The sequence below is a fragment of the Elephas maximus genome, chromosome 13, assembly GCF_024166365.1.
Source record: "Elephas maximus indicus isolate mEleMax1 chromosome 13, mEleMax1 primary haplotype, whole genome shotgun sequence".
NCBI classification, from domain to species: domain Eukaryota; kingdom Metazoa; phylum Chordata; class Mammalia; order Proboscidea; family Elephantidae; genus Elephas; species Elephas maximus.
Genome location: NC_064831.1, coordinates 68,070,367 through 68,095,663, shown reverse-complemented (window position 1 = coordinate 68,095,663; position 25,297 = coordinate 68,070,367). Strand labels below are relative to the sequence as shown.

Below are 25,297 nucleotides of genomic sequence, written 5' to 3'. Positions count from 1 at the left end.
GAAGTCAAGACGATATAAAGAAATAAAAGATTGGTTTAAACTTAGAAAAATAGGGGTAAATATTAAGGTAACCACAAAGGAAACTAACAGTCCTCCTCATCAAAATAAAATACTAGTGTTGTTTTTGTAGTTCCTTTTGCTCTTAGTATCTAGCCCACTAGGAAGGTATGGCACCCTGGTGGAGCAGTGGTTAAGAGAACTCGGCTGCTAACCGAAAGTTGGCGGTTTCAATCTACCAGCCCCTCCTTGGAAGCCCTATGAGGCAGTTCTACTCTGTCCTACAGGGTCGCCCTGAGTCGAAATCGACTCCACGGCAATGAGTTTGGTTTGGTTTTTCAATATTTCTCTCTTCCCTGAATATCAAGTATTTTTTTTTGTCACGGTTAAAGTCTGATGTACCCAAATCAGTATAGCGCTCACATAAAGGTTTTTGTCTCTGCTTTTTTCAGGGCCTTGGGCTTATATAGGCAAAAGTGAAAGTTACAGAAAGTCTGGTGTTAACATGATGTTTTACTTTATGTTTACTAGAATAAAAAAATTTTTTAAATTGTAGAAACAGTGTATCATTGACTTTAACTTTGTGCTGTTGTAAGCTTTATAAGATATGACTATTCCCTTATTAATACTGATATTTTCTCTTGAATTAGATGCTCTGCCTTACTCAATACGGGTCCTGTTGGAAGCTGCTGTACGAAATTGTGATGGTTTTTTAATGAGAAAGGAAGATGTTATGAACATTTTAAACTGGAAAACCAAACAAAGCAATGTTGAAGTGCCCTTTTTTCCTGCCCGTGTTCTTCTTCAAGATTTTACGTGAGTGAGAGGTTTATTTTATTCTGTGAATTAGTTTTCAGAATGTTCAGTTTTTAAAATTCAGGCTAACTGATGGATGGCTCTATTGTTTTCTCAAATTTTGAAGGTTAGTTTGGAAAAGAAAACCACCCTTTCTAAACTGAACCAATTCATTAAAAATAGACACCCATTTCTTAAACCATTTATTCAGAAATTGCGTTTGCTTAACCTGCCTACTTAGCATAATTATCTGATAAACTTCTCAAACTTAATGTATCCAAAACTTGATTTCCACCCTTACCTCATCTATTCCTTTCCAAGTATTCTCCATCATAGTGAATAACACCATTATTCTCCCGTTTATTTAGGCCAAAAATTTAGGAATCATTCTCGATTTCTCTCTTTCCTTTATATCCTATAGCCAGTCTATCAGCAAGTTTTGTTGATTGTACTTTTGAAATATATCCTGAGTCCAAATACTTCTTACCATCTGCACCACTGTCATTTTGGTTCTAGCCACCATTTTCTCTTGCCCAATTACAGCTGCAAGTCTTGACTGTTATCCCCTCTTCTACACTTGTGATCTGTAGTCTGTTCTTTGTACACTAGGTGGAGCACCTTTGTAAAAATGTTAACCAGGTCATATCATTCCCCTCCTTCAAATCCAGCAGTTGGCTTTCATCACACTTAGAATAAAATCCAAACTGTTTACCATACCCTGAAGACCTTGCCTGACCAGGGTGTCCAGGGATTATTTATTGGAAGAGTTAACTTTGAGCTGACTTTTGAAGAAAGCGTAAGAGTTAACAGGACAAATAAGAACATTCCCCTCACCTAATTCCCAAGCCTGGTTTATATGCCACTGCTCTGTGTACCTTGTATATGCTGCTGTTGCGGCACTTAAGATACTCTTTTGTAATCATTACTTTATCTTCCTTACAAGTTCTTGAGAGTAGGAATGATGTCTTCTTTGACCTTGTATACATTGCTGGTGTTTGGTAAATGTTTGTTATATACGTGGGTGGATGAATGTAAAATGGCAAAAGCTATAATGGATAGCTTTGGGTAGCAAGAAGGCACTGAGTGGGAAGGTGCTGGAGCTAAGGAAGAGGGAGTATCTTAAAATTGAAGGCTGGAGAAAAGATTCCATAGGCAGCTCCCTTGAAGTCCTCTTCCTCTTATGCCTTAGTTATCTAGTGCTGCTGTAACAGAAATACAATGAGTGGATGGCTTTAACAAAGAGAAATTCATTCTCTCACAGTTTAGGAGGCTCGAAGTTCAAATTCAGGGTTCTAGCTCTAGGGGAAGGCTTTTTCTCTTTGTCGGTTCTGGGGGATGGTCCTTGCCATCACTAGGAGCTTCTCAGCGCAGGGATCCTAGGCCCAAAGGACGTGCTCTTCTTGCTTGGTGGTATGAGGTACCTCTCCTCTCTGCTCACTTCTCTTTTTTATATCTCAAAAGAGATTGACTCAATGTTCAACCTAATCTTGTAGATTGTGTCCTGCCTCATTAACATAACTGCCAGTAATCCTGCCCCTTTGATGATACAGAGGTTAGGATTTACAACACATAGGATTATTGGATCACAAAATGAGGACAACTACACAATACTGAGAATCTTGCCCTAGCCAAGTTGACACACATTTTGGGGGGACACAGTTCAATCCATAACACCTCAAGAAATCATCTCGTGTTATTTTTAGGCACATCCTCCCACTGAGAACTCTAGTTCTCAGATAATATTTAATATTAATTCTCATTAAACCAGATGGATCTAACTTTGGATAACTTGTACATTATCAAACATGAATGCAAACTAAAAAGGGATACTTTTAAATATAAAAATGAATAAATGCATGTTAATCATTTCTTAAGCATATGTAAAAGAACACTTAGAAGTATAATTGGATCATTCTTTATTTTGTAGTGGAATACCGGCAATGGTGGATTTTGCTGCTATGAGGGAGGCAGTGAAAACCCTTGGAGGTGATCCTAAGAGAGTCCATCCTGCCTGTCCAACAGATCTCACAGTTGACCATTCTTTACAAATTGACTTCAGTAAATGGTACTTCTTTACAGATATTTATAAAGCGAGCCATGCAAGTTAACTGGTATTTTAGCTAACGCACTGGAACTGTGTGGTTTAAAGGAAAGGGAGATAATTTTTGCCAGTGTAAAGTATGCTGCATTTGATATTGACTAGCGTATTAAAAAAAAAAAATTTTTTTTTAATAAAAAGAAAAACTGCTAAAAAGTTTATGAATTGGTTTTTTTTTTTTTTTTTTTTTTTTTAACTTAGTCTGAGTTTAAAGTTAGGTTTGTGTGCGTACTTTCGCTGCCACGTCTGATAGAAATGTATAAGCCTAGAACTTGCTTTTTGGAGCAGATACTTGAATTCCGTGTTTATTTCCTTTTTTTTTTTTTTTTTTTGTTTAAGCCTACTTACCCTCCACAGGGAATCTAAAGACGTGAGCCGTGAATATCTTTAATTAATTGGTGATTGAAAACATTGAGCTCACTAGAGCTCCATTTTCCTTGCACGGAAATAAGTTTCTTATATTTTTAAGGCCCCCTTTTTTAAGGTCAAACTAGAGAAGAGTTTTCTATTGTCATGCACCAGCTGTTTTTGACATTCTCTGGAGTAACAGAATAAGACTGCAATTTATTATCCATGAGAAATTTTGTCTCTAGATTAAGGGTATGGCTTTGAGCTTTTTAAAGTTGTTAGATGGAAACAAAAATGTATTTCAGTACTTGCTACAAATCATTTAAGTTGTTTTAGAAGTATATGAAACGATTTTATTGGGCACTTAGAATTCTGTTTGCATCTTCATAAGTTTAAATTACCCTTTTCCTCTTTTTTTTTTTGGTAATCTGAAGTTTGCTTTTGATATGTAAGTGATACATTAGCCTTTGAACAGTCAGCCAGGACCTTCCGGATAGCATTGCTAGTGTGCAGTTTTGGGAAGAGCTAAATTTCTGTCACTTTAAAATTGTTGTATTTGTTTTCCTTTTTGGAATGATAGTGCAATACAGAATGCTCCAAATCCTGGAGGCGGTGACCTGCAGAAGGCAGGAAAGCTTTCTCCACTTAAAGTGCAGCCTAAGAAGCTTCCCTGCAGAGGCCAGACCACCTGCCGAGGATCGTGTGATTCTGGAGAACTGGGCCGAAACTCAGGAAAATTTGCCTCACAGATTGAGAACACACCCATTCTGTGTCCTTTTCATTTGCAACCAGTGCCTGAGTATGGAATTGTTTTTGTTAATATTTATTAGCCAAGTTGTTTTTTCATTAAGGAAATCGCATTTTTTCCCCTTCCCTTCTCATTCCTGTCACACTGCCTTCATTTTTGTCCTGCTGAATTGGGTATTAATATGTATTTCCCATTGTACTGAAAGAAACAAAGTTATTTAAAATGATAGTCTATCTAAATACCATTATCTATTTCTGTTCCTTAGAAAGCAAACCTTTTTTAAGATTTATCTGTAAATATATCTAATTTACATTTAGGCAGAAAAATGTAATCTCATCTTAAACTATGTGAATTTTTTAAGTTAGGATATACCATTTTTACATGCTTACTAGTCATTCATTTTTCTTTTATGAATTTCTTATTTATACTTTGCTTTTCCTGCTAGGGGGTTTCTTATGTATTTGTCAATTGCATTAAGAGCTCTTTGTATGTTAAGAATATTATCATTACCGTATATGTTAGATGAGCCCTTTTACTGAACTATGGAAGGTAATTAACCTGCCTAGGAAGGAATCCTGTTCTTAGGTTTTGGTTAGATGTCCTAATAGATCATTTTTTGAAATAGTTTTATGGCTTGAATTTTTATATGTTATGAAGTCTCCAAAACAACTTAGTTAACTTTTGAATGAGAGGATCTTAGAGTCCTTATACTTTTTTTAAGTTGAGAAAAATGAACACATTTAAGATTTAAAATAGCTAAGAATAATATCCACAAATATTTCCTCCTAAATGCCAAATAACATATTAATTCATTTGTCCCTGAACTGGATCTTTCAAGATCTATCTAGTTCTAAAATTTTGGGCTCAAATGTTTCTATCAAGCCTCATATGAGTGGCTATCATGGTTATAAAATCATGGTTATAGCCACTCATATATTCTTCCTTTCTCAGAATCCAACATAATCTGTGGGTTCTTTGCCATCTGATTATAATTCTGACAGTTTTATGTGATCACTCCATTTTTTCTGCTGTCTAGTTGTCCTTATTGTTAGGGGCATGTTGACTTTTGAGATTAACATCTCTTATTATGAAGAAATTAATTTCCCGGGAAGGAAGATCTGTTGATTGAAAAAGCGTTGATTTTCTTGTTTGTGTTTTCATAACTGATAGTATGAAGTACTTAAATGGTTTGTTTTTATTTCTAAAAATCCAATTTGGTGTAACATTTCCGTGCGTTTTTTACTTTAAATTGCAAACTATTAAGATGGGGTATATTAGTTTTGTGAAAATAGTAATGCATCAGTGACGTGTTAATTACAGACTCAAACGAGAAATTGAGGATTAGAAAGTTGAGAGCATAACATTTGGCACTTGAAATCATTACCTAATTTGAAGCTGGCTTATGAGCTAATAAATGTTTGTATGGCACTTTGTAGCCTTATTAAGTGCTAGGAAAAGGGAAGTAATTGCGGTGGCTCTGGGAAAACTGTGTTCCCTGAAGCCCTGAGAGAAATCTCACTGAGATGAGGTATGACTTTGAATGATCACTCAGCAATGAATTATTAAAGTAGTCTTTGTTTTTTAAAATGTTAACAGGCAACTATAATTATCTAGTCCTGGGAGGATATGTATAATTTAAGTTATATTGATATTCCAGTCCCCAGCTGGCAGGTGAAATAAATAAGTTAAAGCTATTTGAAATAAATAATTTTTTTTTATACCCATTAGATAAAAATAGCTTCCTAAAAATGGTTCTATATTTACTGCTTGGAGAAGAATTGTTTTTTCTCTTAGTTTAAGTAATTCATGTAAACTATATTTATGATCCATGTAAACTGCCACTTATACATAAAGTAGTATTTTGGGTGACATGAAAAGATTTTTGCACTAAGTTTTTTTTAAACTATCAAATGATATTGAGCTGTTTGTCATTGCTACATAGTAGTCATTCATTATCTAATCACTGCCCATCTCATAATTTACCTGGCACAAGAGCAAAGCAGGCAGATATGTACATGCTTATTGTTGAATGAGCTCACTACCCTACTTCTTCTTTGCAAAGTAAAACCCAACAAAGCTTACCGTTTTATTTCTATTGTGATTTTAGCCAAATGTTGCATAGTGTAAAATACATGACTTTGTTATACCAAGTAAAATAATAACTCATTACTTTCTAGTGTTATTTAAAGTAGAACTTCCTTGTTGGAAAAGAAAATAACTGATTCTGAGAAGTTTGGTAAATTACTCTTCCAAGGATTTTTTATATGTTTACATATTTGTGCATAAAAATGAAGACTTAGAAAGACATAGGGCAAGTCTTTCTTGTAATACATACATTTAATGCCAGCACTTCTTCTTTGTAGACCTGAAACAGTGTTAAAAAATCAAGAAGTAGAATTTGGCAGAAATCGAGAGAGGCTTCAATTTTTCAAGGTATAAATAATTTGGGGAAAATTTTGTATAGAAATTTATAAAAATATTGATAGGTATGATTTTTATATCTTTAGTGGTTTTTAAATATTTTTATAGCTGTGGGACCCTGTTGTTCCCCCAGATAAAATCTTTCCTGGAAGATCCAGTGTACTAAAAAAGATAAAAACAGAATTGACTCTAGTTTAAGCGAGTTTGGTGGGCCTTGTACATTGGGCCCTCTCTTCTTCTCATCCGAGAGCCCTTGGAACGCAGTTGGAACATCATTTAACTGAACTATAGTATTTGAACATTTTTCTTAGGCATCATTTAATTTTATTTCAATAATCTGCAAAGTCAATAAAATTAGGTTTAACATCTGCTTATTACTGTAAGGGGCCCTTGTGGCGCAGTGGTTAAGCATTTGGCTGCTAACCAAAAGGTCAGCAGTTTGAAGCTACCAGCCGCTCCTTGGAAACCCAATGGGATGGTTCTTCTCTGTCCTATAGGGTCTCTATGAGTCAGAATGGACTTGACAGCAGTGGGTTTTTGTTTTTCTTTTACTGTAAACTTGGAATTTGCCGTATTGAACATTGGCTAAGACATTTTTAGTGTCAGTATTTATTTATATCTTATGTGCATAAATTCATATAATGTACTAACCCTTATATTTCTTAAATTTAAATAAAACATAGTGGAGTTCAAGAGTTTTTAAGAATGTGGCTGTAATCCCTCCTGGAACTGGAATGGCACACCAAGTGAACTTAGAATATTTGTCGAGAGTGGTTTTTGAAGAAAAGGACTTCCTCTTTCCAGACAGTGTAGTGGGCACAGATTCTCATATAACCATGGTGAATGGTTTGGGGATTCTGGGATGGGGTAAGTAAATGACTTCATTTTCTTTCTTTTTGGAATGGGGATGTGAGAAAACATTAAAGAACGTACATAGCAGGTCTTTATAGCTTTTTTGAGACTGTTTTCTCATCTATGATAGCAGCAACAAAAATTAAAAGTCCTTAAGAGTTTATAAGCCATGTGGTAAAAGAGAGGATTTATGAAAGGAAATTTGCTGAGTGCCCAGCATAGCACTACCATTTATGGAGTGATGATGTCTGTGAAGGTTGTGTGTTTACTCCCTTGTTTTTAAAGGCCTTTAGTGGCTTCTCCTGGCCTTTTTTATACATCCAAATTCTTTAGTGCTTAGCATAGTAAATATCCAATAGATGTTTGTTGTTTTGTGTTGTCGAGTCGACTCACAGTGACCCGTAAGATAGAGTAGAACTGCCCCACTAGGGTTTCCTGGGGTGTAAGGTACAGGAGCAGATCACCAGGTCTTTTCTCCCGCAGAGTGGCAAGTGGGCTTAAAACGCCAACCTTTTGGTTAGCAGCTGAGCACTGAACTGTTGTGCCACCAGGGCTCCTTCAATAAATGTTTACTGAATTTAATAAAAAGGTAAAAATTGGTTTTTACAACCATCTGAATGGAGTCATTCTTTTGAGAAGGCTTGGGTTTATTATCCACACAATAGTAGCAATGTGGCAACTCTGTGTAAGGCAAGCTCATGAAACACCTAGAGATGTAGAATTTACAAAGATAAAATGATCTTTAAATGTACTGTGCTAATATATCTGTCTGTTACTTTAGGGGTTGGAGGCATTGAAACAGAAGCAGTTATGCTTGGTCTGCCAATTTCTCTTACTTTACCAGAGGTGGTTGGATGTGAGTTAACTGGGTCATCAAATCCTTTTGTTACATCCATAGATGTTGTTCTTGGCATAACAAAGGTAAGTTAAAGTTGTGGTTGGCCATATGATATAGTGTACACTATTTTTACTGAAGTTTAGAAGCCCTGCAAGAGCAGTTCATCACAGTATCCTCAGCACTCTGACGTTACTAGCCACATCATCATAGTTACCATCATATAATAACAGCAAACATAAAATACTTTCTATTAGTAAGTCCAAAAAAATTTTATTGTGTCACTTTTCACTTGGCATATATTAACTCATTTATTTCTTTTTTGTGTGTGTGTGCTTTAAGTGAAAGTTTACAGTTTTCACTGTTTCCCACACAAAAATTTATACATGCATTGTTATGTGACCCTAGTTGCTATCCCTGTAATATGTCAGCACACTCCTCCTTTCCACCCTAGATTTCCCATGTCCATTCAACCAGCTCCTGTTACTTTCTGCCTTCTCATCTCACCTCCAGACAGGACCTGCCCATTTAGTCTCATGTATCTACTTGAACTAAGAAGCACACTCTTCACAAGTGTCATTTTATGTCTTATAGTCCAGTCTAATCTTTATCTGAAGAGTTGGCTTTGGGAATGGTTTTAGCTCTGGATTAACAGAGAGTCCGGGGGCCGCGTCTTCTGGGGTTCAACTCATTTATTTCTTACTACAAGCCTATGAAATAGCTCCTGTTACTATCCCAGTTAATTCTGAGAAAATTAAGGCACAAAAAGGTTTGATGACTTACCCAAGGTCATAGAGCTGAATAGTAAGTGGTTGTCTTAGTTATCTAGTATTACTCTAACAGAAATACCACAAGTGGATGGTTTTAACAAAGAAACATTTATTCTCTCACAGTCTAGTAGGCTACAAGTCCAAATTCAGGGCGTCAGCCCAGGGGAAGGCATTCTGTCTGTGTGAGCTCTGGAGGAAGGTCCTTGTCATCAGTCTTCCCTTGGTTTAGGAGCTTCTCTGCACAGGAACCCCAGGCCCAAAGGATGCACTTTGCTCCTGGCGTTCCTTTCTTGGTGGTATGAGGTCCCCGTCTCTCTGCTCGCTCCTCTCCTTTATATCTCAAAAGAGATTGGCTTAAGACATTATCTGATCTTGTAGATCTCATCAATATAACTGTCACTGATCCATCTCATTACATCATAGTGTTAGGATTTACAACACATAGGGAAATCACATCCGATGACAAAATGGTAGACAGTCATACAATACTGGGAATCATGACCTAGCCAAGTTGATAGATATTTTTGGGGGGCACAGTTCAATCCATGACAGTGGTAGAATAAGATTGTATCCTAAACAGTCAAATTCTTTGATTCCTGCTCTTAGCCATCATGCCTTATTGTCTCAATAAGTGCTTGTTGACTAAAACAAACAAACCCTTTGCCGTTGAGTCAATTCCAACTCATAGCAACCCTATAGAACAGGGTAGAACTGCCCCATAGGTTTTCTAGGGAGCAGCCGGTGGATTTGAACTGCTGACCTTTTTGGTTAGCTGCCATAGCTCTTAACCACTGTGCCACTGAATAAAAAAAGCCTATTTAGCAAAAGTCTAATTTTATCCCCTTTAATATTTAGCTGAATCAGTTGTCCTTTAGAAACCATTATTCCACTAGATAATGCTTTAAAAAATACGGACTGTAGAAATGTGATAGTGTAAGTGTTTTCTGTTGGCTGTATTAACATTTCTTTGAAAAGCTATAGAGAAACTTTTTCTCTGGATTTTTTAAATATGGTTGCATGCATTAAGTACATATACTAACGGGTTTCCTAGTGAGCAATATTAGTAACTCTACGTTCTAAATTTCTGGTTTTCATTAACTTTATTGTAATGATTAAGTACCATTTTATTAAATGAAAAAACCTGGGAAATGTTCCATGTATATAATTTGGGTCCCTAAATCTCAACATTTTTGGTTAGATAATTGGCCTGGAGGCTTTCAGGTTAAGAAAATGGTAATCCCTTTATCAACTGAATATTCAGTATTGGTACCCAGCTACCACTACCCAACTCTCTGACCAGGAGTATAGTAAAAGGACCTGGTTAAAGTGGGGGAAAAAAAATAAGTAGAACAAAATTCAAATTCATTAAAACAAAAAAAAAAACACACTAGATTTACTGGTCAGAGAGAGACTGGAGGAATCTCCAAGACTGTAGCCCTTAGACACCCTTCTAACTTGGAACTGAAACCATTCCTGGAGATCACTTTTCAACCAAATAATAGGCCTGTAAGTAAACAATAACACACATGAAGAAAGTGCTCCTTAGAACATGAGACCAAAAGGACGATATATGTCCAAAAGCAAAGATGAGAAGGCAGGAAAGCCAGACAGATGGAAATAGGGAACTCAGGGTGGTAATGGGGAGAGTACTAACACATTGCAGGGATGGCAACCAATGTCATGGAACAAGTTGTGTATAAACTATTGAATGGGAAACTAATTTGTTCTGTAAACCTTCACCTAAATCACAGTTAAAAAAAAAAATCAGTATTGAACCTTCTTCCCTAATGGGAAAAAATATTGACATCTTAGAGAAATGATTGATGTAGCACATGTTATCAAAAGGTAAAGAAGGATTAAGAATTGCAGGATTATTTCTAAAGGAAAAGGAGTATCCCATTGTGTTTTTAAAGGAATCAATTCTTCAGATATCCTGAAAATTAATGCTGCTTTTTAGATTCTTCTGGCTATGTTTTTTTTTTTTTCTTAACAATATTATTACCTGTGTTTGACATTTAACTTACTAAATCAAAAATTTAATCCATTATGTATGTTTGTTCTTGTTGCGATGTTTTTTTTGTTTGAGGTCCTCTTCTATTTGTGATTTTTTTTTTTAAATTTATTGTTGAGAATATACACAGCAAAAACATACACCAGTTCAACAGTTCTACATGTACAGTTCAGCAACCATTCTCACCCTCCTTTTCTGAGTTGTTCCCCATTACCATAAACTCATTTTTTCCTAAGGTTCCTGTCTAACCTTTTGAGTTGTTGTCAGTTTGATCCCATATAGATAGTTCTTAAAAGAGCACAATGCTCAAAGCAGACGTTCTTTACTAGTTAAGCTAAACTATTGTTTGGTTGGTTGGTTGGTTGGTTTTTATTTTTTATTATTATTTTTGTTATTGAGAATATACACAGCAAAAACATACACCAGTTCAAGTTTCTACATTGATTCAGAGACATTGATGACATTCTTTTCTGAGTTGTTCCCCATTAACATAAACTCACTGCCTCCTGAGTTTCCTGTTTAATCTTTAGAGTTGCATTTGTCAGTTTGATCCCATATAGATCTTAAAAGAGCACAGTACTCAAGCCAGACTTTTTTACTAGTTAAGCTAAACTATTATTTGGTTTTAAGAAGACTTCAGTGGACATTTTTGGTTTAAAGCTATTCATGATTTTTACAGGATTAACCATGTATTTTTTCCAAAATGTATGCTGTTACACCTCATTAATTTGGTGAAATCAGAATTTGGTTTGGTATATCTAATCTGTATTTCTCATCCTCAGAAATACGAACATAAACGTAAAGAATTAACTTTCTTTTAGGCTTGAGTTGTTACTTCTATAAAAAGGAGTTTGAATTAAGTGATCCTTATGAGCTCTAAATATTAGGGCTTTTTATTTGTCAGAGGTTATTGGTCATTTCACTCTTATTCACTTCCCTAGGCAGTTTTCCAAAACCATTCAGACCTTTTACAGTTTAGAAAAGGTGAGTAGCTGTTTTGTTTACTTGGTAGTAACTAAAAAATTATTTTAGAAGAAGTCAAGTTAAAAACCACATGTTCACCCCTCAGCCAAAGATGAGAAGACCTGTAAGACAAACAGTAACACACGTAGTTCAGCCGTGTGTACGAGACTTCAGTGGGCACAGCAGCCCAGGGGCAGTGACGAGAAGGCAGGAGGGGACGGAAACCTGGACCAATGGAAACAGGAAACCCAGATCGACAAGGGGAGAGGATCGACACATCACAGCGTTGACAGCCAGTGTCGCAAAATCATATATGTATTAATTGTTCAGTCAGAAACTAATATGCTCTGTAAACCTTCACCTAAAGCAAAATTTAAAAAAGAAAAGTTAATCCTGCCAAAGTAGAATTTACCTGTAACTAATGATGCTGTAAATAATTGGGGCAATAGTTGGAATTTGATGAATTTTTAACCAGTATATAATTTTTATTGAAATATACAGTTTTGTCAGTATACTAACATTTCATTAAATATAAAATGCCATCAGTAGATAGAAGCACTATTGTTTTATGTATTGCCAAGAAAGAAAAAGGTCTGCCAGCTAAGTTGGCACACCATCGATTCTAATGTGTACTCCTATTTCTGATGTTAAATTGTGACTCTTAGCTGGCTTGGACTTTGAGGTACTTTTCTGTGTTAACAGTGAAATTTGAACACTTTTGTTGACTATCTTAAAATACCCACAAAACCAGAATAAGTTGATGTTTCATACAAACAATAAAGGATCTCTTCACTATCACTTGTATTGATTAAAACTTAGATATTATAGTTTCCAGGGAATCCATGCCAACCTTATCATTGTCAATTTTGTATGTGTTTCTCTGTATCCTTTTTGTAGCACCTCAGGCAAGCAGGAGTGGCTGGGAAGTTTGTTGAGTTTTTTGGCAGTGGAGTTTCACAGTTATCTATAGTTGATAGAACTACAATAGCAAACATGTGCCCAGAATATGGTGCTATCCTCAGCTTCTTCCCTGTTGACAATGTGACATTAAAACACTTAGAACATACAGGTAAGAAGGTATAAGAGCACTTAATAAATGTGTAATATTTCTAATGTGTCTGAAAATATTTGATAATTACTATCTTGTGCGAGTTATTTAATATTCATGAACGTCTTATTTTGAAACAGTGGCTCTCAAATAAACTGCCCTAGATGTCTTTATAGTGTTGTGTCCCCAGACCCTGATCCCTGTGACCCTTCACAGCCATTTAAAGGAGTTATTCAAAACTGCTGATCCTTGTCTCACTTTCTACATAATGGTGGATATCTTCGCTTCAGCTTAGGGATCAGAGGTTGCAATTTAAAGGAAGTCAATCTTGAGCATATTCACAGCTATCCCTTCCTATAGCGATGATTAGAGAAGACATCAGACAAAAAAGTTTGGGGACCAGTGCTCTGTCTTAATAAGAAGCCATGCTTTTGTGAAAAGCAGCTTAGAGCTACAGCTTCCACGTCTTTTCATAGCTTGATTATTATCAGCTTTTACCATTCTTCTGTTCACTGTTTAATTTAAAATAGGAAGTACCTGAAAAACAATACGTTGATATTTTATAAAGCTGCTGTTCTAAAAAAGCAGAATCTCTTATTTGATGGACTTCCCTTTTTTTAAGAGATCATTGCTGAGCTACTTATCTGTAGTCATAGGTGTATTTTGTAGTAATTTTCTAGTATTTTTCAGCTTGAAGGCAGATTGTTATAAGTAAGTGAGTCAAATGGTAAAACATATGACTAGTTGTTTGGAACCCTGAAGGGAATGATTACCATATAATGCGAAGCTTTCTGTTACCTGGATTTTGGTTGGTAGAACGTTCAAAAGAGAATAGTTAGAGATGCCTTATTTCTTTATGTGTTAATCTGAGTTAATGTATTAATGATCTGTTACTGTGTAACATTATCCTAAAACTGAGTAACTTAAAACAACAATAATTTATTACCTCATGATTTTTGTGGGTCAGTAACTCAGACAGAAACAATGTGTCTCTGCTTCTTGATGTCTGGGTGGTCAACTCGCAGGCTTGAAGGCTAGATCCTGGAATTATGAAGGCTTTTTCACACACATCTCTGGCAGTTAGTGCTGTCAGTTAAGGGCTCACCTAGGGTTTTCAACCCGAACACTCACGTGTGATCTCTCCATGTAGACTGAGCTTTCTCACAACATGGTGACTTTTCAAGGGTAAGCATCCCAAGACAGTGCCAGGTGAAAATCACATTGCCTTTTATGACTTGGCTTCAGAATTCACATAGCATCATTTCCACCATATTCTTTTGGTCAAGATAGTTATAAATGTCTGCTCAGGTCCAAGAGGAATGAACACAGATTTCACCTCTTGATGGATGAATGTCGTCATTACATTTTAAGAACATGTGAGATGGGATATATATTGTGGCCATCATAGAAAAATACAGTCTGCCACAGTTCTTTATTCTCACCGGGCTTACAAATAAGTACCCAAATGTTCAACTGGAAACTTTTTAAATTGTTAGCATCTAAATTCTTTTAATTTCTGGAAAATCTTGGTAGAAGTCTTTATTTTTCTGCTCTGTGAAGCTATTCTTATCTTTTGTTTATTTCATTTTGACTGTTAATGTTGTTTGTTATGTAGGGAAAAGTGGTGAATTTCTCCCTTCATGGCTAGTAGTAATCTATTACGTTCAGTTTCATTATTGGTTCTTATTCTGAAAGTAGTATTTTTTTGGTGTGTTTTATTGAACTGGCTCAGTATTATTGTGTCTATGATCGAATAACTTAAAGAGAGAGGTGTAATTTTTGTTTTTCCCCATCATTGGAATTCAGCAGCCTAACCCCCAAAGATTTCAAATGCTTCCTACCGAATTTCTTTTTGCTCATCTTCTTTTTAGGTTTTGACAAACCCAAACTAGAGTCAATGGAAACATACCTTAAAGCTGTGAAATTGTTTCAGAATGACCATAATTCTTCAGGAGAACCTGAATACTCCCAGGTATATGCAGAATAATCTATTTAATAGTAGTTTAAATTGTGAATTCTGGAGCCTGACCCTCGGAGTTTGAATCCCAGCTGTGTGACTTACTAGCCGTAAAACTTTGGGCAGTTTATTTAGCCTTTCTGCGTTCATTTTCTCACCTGTAAAATCTGAAGTTAAAATCTACCTCGTCCTTAAGGGAATTAAATACAAATTTATAGAGCAGTTCCAGACACATAGTAAGTGCTCAATAAGCGTTAGCTATTATTATTATTACTTAACAAATGTTATTTGTGACCCACTAAACCCCCAGAAAACCAAACCCATTGCTGTCGAGTCGATTCCCACTCACAGCACCCCTACTGGCCTGAGTAGAACTGCCCCATACAGTTTCCAAGGAACATTGGAACAGTCTAAATTCAAATTGGTGGATTCCAACTGCTGACTTCTTGGTTAGCAGCCGTAGCTCTTAACCACTACACCACCAGGGTTTCCTGTGACCCACTAGTTTGTTTTTATTCATTCCAATTTTGCACAGACTTTTATTACAGTAAATTTTATAACATTTTATTGAGCTTACCTTTTTTTTAGCATTTAAAATATGTAATTGACTCTTAATTTATCACCCTGTTTGTTTCTCTGTGTTTACTTTATCATAAAGGAGTACTGTGATATTCTTCCAAAATATTTGTTTCCATGATGTCTGCATGTGGTTGATAATTATATTTTGCAAAATTTTCAGTACTGTGAAAGGATTATATGATGACGCGGTCTTAAATGTTAGTTTTAAAGATACTGTATAATCTAAGAAAGTATTATCTGTTGGAAATTTGTACTTCCATCGAAATGCTAGGTAGAATTAATTTTTAGGAAAGTCTTAATTTTAAGAAAATTCTTTTTCTAGGGGCATGTCAGGGATCAAAAATAGTTGGCTTTTATCAAAGGTCTGGTTAATTTGTTAACCTATTCTTTGTAGGGAAATCTGTTTTCTCACCCAGCTTTATTTTTCTTCATAGCATGTGTTATCAACAATTTGTATACTTGTTTGTCTGTCTTCCCCCAACAAGAATGCAAGTAACTTCATGAGGACAGGAACTTGGTCTGTTTTGTTTGGCCCTGTATCTCCAGCTCCTAAAACATTGCCTGATACATGGTAGATACATATTCAGTAAGCATGTTAGGTGGAACAAATGAATACGTACCGGAGTACTGAGGACTGATATTAGAACCCATAGAAATTGAATTTATGTGGCACTTTGGTAAAGTCTTCTAACTTCTGTGATCATTTCTGAGATCCCTTCTAGTTCTGTTTATTGAATCTAGTACTTTGTCTACGTTTAAAAAAAAAAAAAAAGATATAAATGGAAAGAATAAGAAAAGTTAAATTGAAAAATTTGGCTGTTAGAATAAAGTGGAATAAATTTGCCTGTTTAAAAAAAAGCTAATCAGATTAAGAAACAAAGCTAAAATACTAAAACCCATGAGGGTGTTGATTTCAAGAGAAACTCCTTAAATACACACTTAAAGGCAGAGACTAGGATCAGCTGAACCCATCACATGAAAGTGTAAGAAAAGCAGGTGTTGCAGTTGTGATCAATCAGAATAAACAGGGCTATTAAATAATTATGAAGAGAATCTTAATTTGGATTGATTATATCCCAAGTAAAATGCACAAAGGAAAATGGTAGGAATACTAGAAGAAATAGAAGCATAATGGAGAAGTGGGATTTTAACAAAATACAATATCTAAACCAAAGAGTATAAGCATGGTCTGCAAGAGCCTAGTTAGCAAGATACCTCAGAACCAGCCAGGAAGAGAAAACCCTTTTCTCCTTCATGTCCCTCCAGCATTCAGCTGACCAGGCTTAGTATCCTGTGAGCTGACAAAGGAGAAGTGTTTACTAGGTCCATATCCATTGTCACGAGCAGGCAAAGAAGGGGAATACAGAGCCCAGCGGCAATAACTCGATAGATAGCTGGCACGGGCATCTACTGTATCTTCAGGTGTCTGCTAAGAAAATATTTATCGTTGTGGGGAAAAACATTTGGGGACCCAGATATTTTACATAGACTACATAGTTGGTATTGTAGCAGTTGGTGTAATGGTCTGCTAATCTTTTAGCAAATTTTTATGTAATGTTATGTAAATTTAAATGGGCTTGTTTTAAAATCTATTTCTGGAGGTGTATTTCACCATTACAACAAATTGCATTAAAACAAGTGTGAATATACTTATTCTGCTTCAGAAAGTAATTCTTGAATTGGAATCTGTAGTTGTAAATTCTAATTCCTTTTTACTTTCTCATTTCCTAGGTGATTCAGATTAATCTGAATTCAATAGTTCCATCTGTCAGTGGTCCAAAAAGACCTCAGGATAGAGTTGCTGTGACAGATATGAAAAGTGATTTTCAAGCTTGCTTAAATGAGAAGGTAGATTACTTTATTGCTATCTTTATTTGTCAAACTATGTATTTATGCTAAATGTGGAATAAAGAACCGACAATGTGACCGATAAACTCAGCCCACTGTTAAGATTATTGTGTGTTTTGTCACATCCCAGCAGCCCCTCTTTCTCCTTCGTCCAGTGTGTGTCAGTAATTTGATAAGCTTATTCTCACTTGCGCTGTGAGGATTAGAGGTTGATTATGCCTATTTGGATTAGTTAAAATTTAATGAAGTTAAAAATTGTTTCTTAGTCATAATAGCCTGATGTCGAGTGCTGAATAGCCACGTGTGGTTGTGGCTCCTGTGTCAGCAGCACAGATATGGAGTATTTCTGACATCGCAGAGAGTTCTGGTGGACAGCACTGCTCTAGACTTTTGTAACTCACCAAACTAGAAGGAAAACAAACAACAACAAAAAAACCTGTACTGTATAATTACACTCATAAAATATGATAAGATATATCTGAATAACAAGTGACCTCTTTGGCTTTTTGAGATTTATACTTTTTGTCTGAGAATCTTGACTTCAGTATTGTCACTTTCTCTCTATTCTATTTTGAAGGCTTTCTTTTCAGAGCCTTTCTTTTATAATTACTTTTATTGTAGAAAATGTCAGACTTGTACAGAAGCAAAACAGTGTAATGAATTCCCATGTGCCTGTCTCTCAGCTTCATCTATTATCAAATCCTAGCCAATTTTGTTTTATCACTTCATACACACACACACCCACACAGGATTATTTTGAAGCAAATCTCAAGGGCCATTTTTAACAGTAACAACAAAAAAAATTGTGCCATCTCATGAGAATTACTATAAGCAGGAATGAATACAGACGAACAAAGCCAAATAAGACATGGATCCTGGTAGTTGGCTGGACTTATTCAGTAGATGAAAGCTTTGCTTATGAACACTAGACTCTTACTATGACTGTTCAGATTTCATGTTTCAGCTCAGTTAAAACACTGAATGTGGACTTTCAGTGTCACTCACAGATAGTCAGAACTTTGAAATTCAAGTCTTCAAATGCCAAGGACCTGCTGTATTTTCTACCAGTCTTTTTTTGTATACATGCCCAGAATATTTAGTTTATGTTTATGTGTACTTTTATATAGGTTGGATTTAAAGGCTTCCAAATTGCAGCTGAAAAACAAAATGATACCGTCTCTATTCATTATGAAGGAAGTGACTATAAGCTGTCTCATGGGTCTGTGGTCATTGCTGCAGTTATCAGTTGTACCAATAACTGCAATCCATCTGTCATGCTTGCTGCAGGTAGGTTGTGGTTTATAGCCATGCATTTTCCTTTGCTAAATTATTTTCACTTTTCTGATGTATTCACTTTCAATTTCTTAGATTTATGTGTAAGTACCAATGTCTAGGTTTGTTATAAGAGACTTCCTAAGATTTTAAGTAAGCCTTAAGGAGCCTGGGAAAACCCTGGTGACGTAGTAGTTAAGAGTTCAGCTGCTAATCAAAAGGTTAGCAGTTTGAATCCATGAGGCGCTCCTTGGAGATGGAGCAGTTCTTATCTGTCCTGTAGGGTCACTATGAGTTGGAATCAACCCGACGGCAGTAGATTGGGTTTGTTATGGTGAGGAGTCTAGAGTTGGTTTGTGTTGTTAATTTTGTTTTTATTACATAGAAGGTAGGTCGAGTTTTTTTATTCGTTTTTTAGCTATAACTTACATGTCGATTAGTTCTGGGTATATCTGCTTTTTCAGGTAATTTAGAAATATAGTTAATCAAGTATTTTTTTACTATCTGTTAGAAGCTTAGCACAGCGTGTACTAGATTCCATTGGGGATATAAAGGAAGTAAAAGATCGTTGACAAGGAATGTAAATGAAATCAATTAGATACACTTGGAACAATTAATGAATGAAACTGTGTATAGTAAATGCCAGGTAGCCCTGGTGACACAGTGGTTAAGCACTTGGCTGCTAACTGAAGTGTTGGCAGTTCAAACCCACCAGTGCTCCACAGGAGAAAGACCTGGTGGTCTGCTCCCATAAAGATTACAACCTAGAAACCCCTATGGGACCATGGTTTCAGGCGACATCTAAGTCAATTGGCATAATAAAATGTATTAAGAGAACATTCTGCATCCCACTTTGAACAGTGGCGTCTGGGGTCTTAAATACTAGCAAGCGGCCATCTAAGCTGCATCAATTGGTCCCAACCTACCAGGAGCAAGGAAGAATGAAGAACACCAAAGACACAAGGTAATTATGAGCCTAAGAGACAGAAGGACCACATAAACCAGAGACTACATAAGCCTGAGACCAGAAGAACTAAATGGTGCCCAGCCACAACCAATGACTGCCCTGACAGGGAACACAACAGAGGACCCCTGAGGGATCAGGAGAGCAGTGGGATGCAGACCCCAAATTCTCATAGAAAGACCAGACTTAATGGTCAGACTGGGACTAGAAGGACCCCGGAGGCCATGGTCCTCAAACCTTCTGTTAGCCCAAGACAGGAACCATTCCCAAAGCCAACTCTTCAGATGGATTTGACTGGAGTTTGGGATGGAAAATGATACTGGTAAAGAACGAGCCTCTTGGATCAAGTAGACAAATGAGACTATGTTGGCATCTCCTGTCTGGAGGGGAAATGTGAGGACAGAGGGAGCCAGAAGCTGCCAGAATGGACAGGAGGAAAGAAAGCAGAGGGAAGGAGTGTGCTGTCTCATTAGGAGGAGAGCAGTTAGGAGTGTATAGCAAGGTATATATAAATTTTTGTGTGAGAGACTGACTTGATTTGTAAACTTTAACTTAAAGCAAAATAAAAATTAATTTAAAAAAGAAGTCAGTGAAGAGGAGATAGATTTCACTCAGCCTTATGGCATTTAAGAGATAAAGACCAGGATCAAAGACTTCCAGGAAGAAGGAATTTGGTGAGCAGACCATGCTCTAAATCAAAACCCTGGAGTGTTGGGCCCTAAAAAAAAAAAAAAGAGGGACAATATGAGCACAAACAAAACTGAAACCTAGACTCGATTTAGTTTTGTTCCTGATAGGATTAGAATAGTTAGTCCCCATCTATATGCTTACCTGATGAAAGACTAAACTCTCTTTGAAATACAAAAAAAAAAACAAGAAACCCCTATGGCAGTCCTGCTCTGTCACACGGGGTTGCTATGAGTTGAAATTGACTCGAAGACACCTAACAACAACAACATAGTAAATGTTTAATTGCTAGTAGTTTATTATGATTGTTGTTGTTAGTAAAACTCTGTAGGGTTTTCAAGGCTATGCCCTTTTGGAAGTAGATTGCCAGGCCCATCTTCTGAGGTGCCTCTGGGTGGGTTCAAACCTCCAACCTCTTTGTTAGTACTTGAACACTTAACCATTTGCACCACCCAGAGACTACTGATCTTTATTATGATTATGCCACTTTAATAATCGTTCAGTTAACGGTATATGTGCACATCAGTTTTTGTATTAGCGTGCGTGAGGCCATGATGTCGGTCTGTACCTTAAGAATGTACAAGGTAAAGGCTAATGTATCTACTATCATTTTTCTTTTATTTGTTTTAAATTAATAGTATAAAATGGACAAACTAATATAAATTCATGACTTTGGGTTTTGACTGTAACATAATGTGGAGACCAGCTTGTTAAAATAAACTCTTTCTTCCTTCCTTCTTTAATATGAGTGAGAGAGGGGAAAGAAAATTGCTGTAATAAATCATTATTGTTGTTGACTGTGCAGGTCTCTTGGCTAAAAAGGCTGTTGAAGCTGGCCTGTGTGTTAAACCTTATATCAGAACAAGCTTATCTCCAGGCAGTGGGATGGTTACACATTACCTCAGTTCGAGTGGAGTATTACCATTTCTAAGTAAGCTTGGGTAAGTGACAGTTATCGCTTTCTGTTGACGTTAGTATTCAGCAAAATATTGAAGCTACTTGTTAACGGCCATTCATATACAAAGAAAAGATGGAAAAAATTAGCTATATGCAAATTTCTTTAGCTTATTTTGTTATTTGGCCATTTACCACACAGTCTTTGAGGCCTTATCAGTCAGAAACATTTATTGGGCATAGCCAATGAGCATGGCAGTGTGATGGTTACAGAGAAGTAGGAGACATGATCTCTGGTATCAGGATGCTTAGTTAGAAAGACACACAAGTAAAACCAAGCAACAGTGACAGGCAGTATAAAAGATGGCACCAGGTTGTACACAATTTCCATGAATTATACAAATCAGTTCAGAGAAGAGTAAAATCTCATAGGTTGCATTTATTGACTCTCTTAATTGAGGTTTTTTATAAGGTTATTGAGTCTATCATACGTTGGTTAAGTTGTCCCTGAACTTTGGGGAAAATAACTTTTACATTTCTTACTAGCAGGGTTTTTAATAGGTATTTGGGAACATATGCCACATAAACTTTCAGTTCCTTTGCAAGTCTGATAAATTTTAGATTTTCCTCCTTTTAGAAGAGTAGCTGAAAGTAATTTAGAGGATTATTTAGACGGGACCACAGTACCAGTGTTTTAAAATGTCATGTTATAGTCTCAGCCGATAGTAGAAGAGAAATTTTCTTGTATAGAGTGATAGGTGCTGTCAGTATTTCGTTGAACAACTCTAACTAGAGAATGTCTGAAGTATGAAGGCTTCTCAAAGGTTTGCATTCAGTACACATAAGATGCCTGAGAGTCAGACTTGATTGCTAAAAATTCTGGGAAGGAGCATATTGATAAAAGTTAACAGTCCATTTATCATGAATATTCTTTTAAGGAACCTTACCGAAGTGATGGAAATTAAGATAACACTTGTCGTTTCTTTACAAATGTTATGATACTCTTTCCAATCACATTTATTTTTTGAATTGCAGATTTGAAATAGTTGGCTATGGATGTTCAACATGTGTGGGAAATACAGCACCCCTATCAGAAGCAGTTTTAAATGCAGTAAAGCAGGTAAAATGTGTAGATCAGCAAGACGTCCAAATGGGTTTTCTTAACTACATGTTTCATTATTAAATGATAGAAAACATATTGATGTATTTCTACTTATAGTCCTTGTCCTCTTGGGAAGAGTAACCTGTGAATCTTAAATTGATGAAAAGAATCATTTATTTAATAATGTAAAAGAGTCATTATTTAATAATGTAAAAGAGTCATTATTTAATAATGTAAACATGTGACTATTTTAATTTGGAGGATTGCTGATTCTGTACCTAATAATTAGTAATATATTTTTGGTGGCCTTGCCCTCAGAACTATGATATTTGAAACTACTTAAATATTATTATCCAAGTTTGTGCCATCTCTTTAGTTGAATATATATGTTTGTATTCTTGGTTTTTTTTTTTTTTCAGGGTGATTTGGTTACTTGCGGAGTTTTATCTGGAAACAAAAATTTTGAAGGTCGTCTTTGTGATTGCGTTCGTGCCAATTACCTTGCCTCTCCACCTTTAGTGGTCGCTTATGCCATAGCAGGCACCGTGAACATAGATTTCCAGACAGAGCCTCTAGGTATCTTTTCCTTTATATATGTGTGTTTGTGTGTGTGTCTGTATGCACTTTTTTTCCCCAAAAGTTGTATTTTTTAAATGCTTCTTAGGCCACCCATTCTTCAGAAAACTACTTCAGAAAAACTTACCCTAATGTGTTATTCATTTCTGTTTTTATGTGAAAAATATAAAATGTGCAAGTAATTAGTTCTTCCAGGTGCTTAAGCCTAAAGCACCTGGTTGAATAATTTATGTCTTTGAAAAGTTGGAAACGTTTTGAGGGAGCTTTTTTAATCTTTTTTTTTTTAACTGAATATCATGTTAAAATCTTACCCAGGTACTGACCCTACTGGCAAGAGTATTTACCTTCATGATATTTGGCCTAGTCAAGAAGAAGTCCATCAGGTGGAAGAAGAACATGTGATATTATCCATGTTTAAAGCATTGAAAGGGAAAATAGAGGTAAGAGCCTCGTTTGTTTTTTAAATACTTTAATAAAAGTGTATTATTCCACTATTTTATGCGTCTTGCTTTCTTTATGGAATGAAAATACTGAATTCTAAAAATGTAATTTTGAATACACGGTTTTTAATGAGTAATACGCCCACTCCTCACCAATATGGTTAGGTTCCAAAGATGAAGTCGTGCGAAAATGGAGGATGACCACATTAGATCACAACATAGAGAATGACTACATCATTACCTAACTGTCAAATTATATCATTACATAGTTGCTAAACCACTGAGATTCATGGCCCAGCCACATTGACGTATAACCTTAACCATCACAACCATCATTACTCTTGCTTCGCACCTCGGTGTTTGTTATTGCCAAATGTACATCATTAATGTGCAAAATAGTGAAGTTTTTTACTACTATTGTAAATGTGAAATCTTGGATAATGATATAGTCAACAAGTGAGGAGTAGGTGTAGTCATTTTGTATCTGAGATCTCGGATAACTAGAGAATGGCTTGGATTATTAGAAATTTATTTATGTATTAGAAATGTATAGCGAGCATTTATATTAGGCATCCTGAAGGTGGGCACATTTCATAGAAACTGTGCTTGTTTGTTACTCCCATTCAGATGGTTCAAAATTCAAAAGAAATGGCAGTATAAGCAATGAAACCTCCCTCCCACCTATTTCCTAGCCATTCACTTCATACCTCCTTAGATGTCAGTTTCTCATGCGTCTTCCCAGAGGTGTTTTATAAACATAAAAGCATATACACACATACTTTGAAGAGAAGAGAATATAAATATGAGGGTAGAAAAAGTATGTATTCACATAACAGGTATTTACCAAGCTGCTACTATGTGCCAGGCACTATCCTAGATACTTGGGATACATCAGTGAACAAAACACAAAATCTTCATGTGGAGAGGCTGTGAACTATAAACAATAATTACGTAAATTATATAGTATACTGAAAAGTGATGAGTGCTGTAGACCAAGGTAAGGAGAACCAAGAGTGCAAATTTGGAGAGCAGATTGTAGTTTTGTATAGGTAGGTGAGGGTGGACCTCACTGAAAAGGTGACATTTGAGCAAAGTTTTGAAGGAGGTGAATGAGTTAGCCATATATCTGGACAAACATCAGAGCTTCCAGGAAGGAGGGAATAATCAGTGTAAAGGCCTTAAAGAGGAAACGTCATCAAGGCCAATGTGGCTAGAGCATTCTCTTAAGTAATTTTATCACAGTGATGGAAATTTAAAATAACATTTGTCTTTCCTTTACAAATGTGGTGTGCTGTCCAAGCACATATATTTTTTGTGGTGGTAGGAAATCATGTCAGAAAATGGAGATCCAGAATTTTAGGCCGTTATGTAAGAACTTAGTCTTTTACCTTAAGTGAGATGGGAAGCCATTTGGAGGATTTTGAGCAGAGTAGTGTCATAACCTACTTAAAAAGATTGCTCTGTCTGTGTACTGTAAACAGATTATGGGAAGAGAGTTGGGTAGGAGGGTAGGGTCAGGAAGACCAATTTCAGTAGTCCAAGGTAGAAAATATTGATGGCATGGACTGTTGGGATAGCAGTGGAAGTGGTGAGATTTTGGATAATAGTTTGAAAACAGGACCGATAGGCAGTGATGTAGGACAAATATATTGAAAAAAGCAGAGGTACTTAAAATAAGATAAATCGTTTCCTTACTTCCAGTGAGGTATTAGCATTCTTAATCATATTTCTTAATTAAACACTGGCTTTTAGATCCAAAGAATTGTTAATCTAAATCACACCAGTTGCCCTCCCAGCACGAGTGTCTCTCTCGTTGAGATCAAGAGTTTTTCTCCATGCTGATATTCCTAAAGATTCACATTGTGCCCCGCAACATGCTTAATCTCTGTTCAGCAACGTGTCTGGATCTTTCTAAATTATTTGGCTTTTTTTGGACTCTGTAAAGTCCTTATGTTCAGCTTATATTGAAACTTAAGTCTTAGGGTATTCCTGAAGAGTTGGTGTGCTGTAAGCTGGATGAAGCAAATCTTTATTCATTCTGTCCAAAAATGTCTTATGATAGATTGCACTATCTTAGCGTTCGTTCCAAATG

General features: G+C 36.1%; 1 protein-coding gene across 1 annotated transcript in view; it reads left to right on the top strand.

Annotated features, from left to right (window-relative positions):
- IREB2 (iron responsive element binding protein 2) overlaps positions 1-25,297 on the top strand; it is a 58,860-nt gene that overhangs the window by 23,870 nt on the left and 9,693 nt on the right. The window contains exons 3-16 of the mRNA XM_049852849.1: positions 648-813; positions 2,720-2,857; positions 3,819-4,037; positions 6,350-6,419; positions 7,091-7,274; positions 8,041-8,180; positions 12,736-12,907; positions 14,758-14,858; positions 17,154-17,270; positions 18,398-18,557; positions 20,999-21,134; positions 22,123-22,207; positions 22,609-22,765; positions 23,081-23,205. Coding sequence (XP_049708806.1) covers positions 648-813; positions 2,720-2,857; positions 3,819-4,037; positions 6,350-6,419; positions 7,091-7,274; positions 8,041-8,180; positions 12,736-12,907; positions 14,758-14,858; positions 17,154-17,270; positions 18,398-18,557; positions 20,999-21,134; positions 22,123-22,207; positions 22,609-22,765; positions 23,081-23,205 — 1,970 coding nt within the window. The remainder of the gene's footprint in view (positions 1-647; positions 814-2,719; positions 2,858-3,818; positions 4,038-6,349; positions 6,420-7,090; positions 7,275-8,040; positions 8,181-12,735; positions 12,908-14,757; positions 14,859-17,153; positions 17,271-18,397; positions 18,558-20,998; positions 21,135-22,122; positions 22,208-22,608; positions 22,766-23,080; positions 23,206-25,297) is intronic.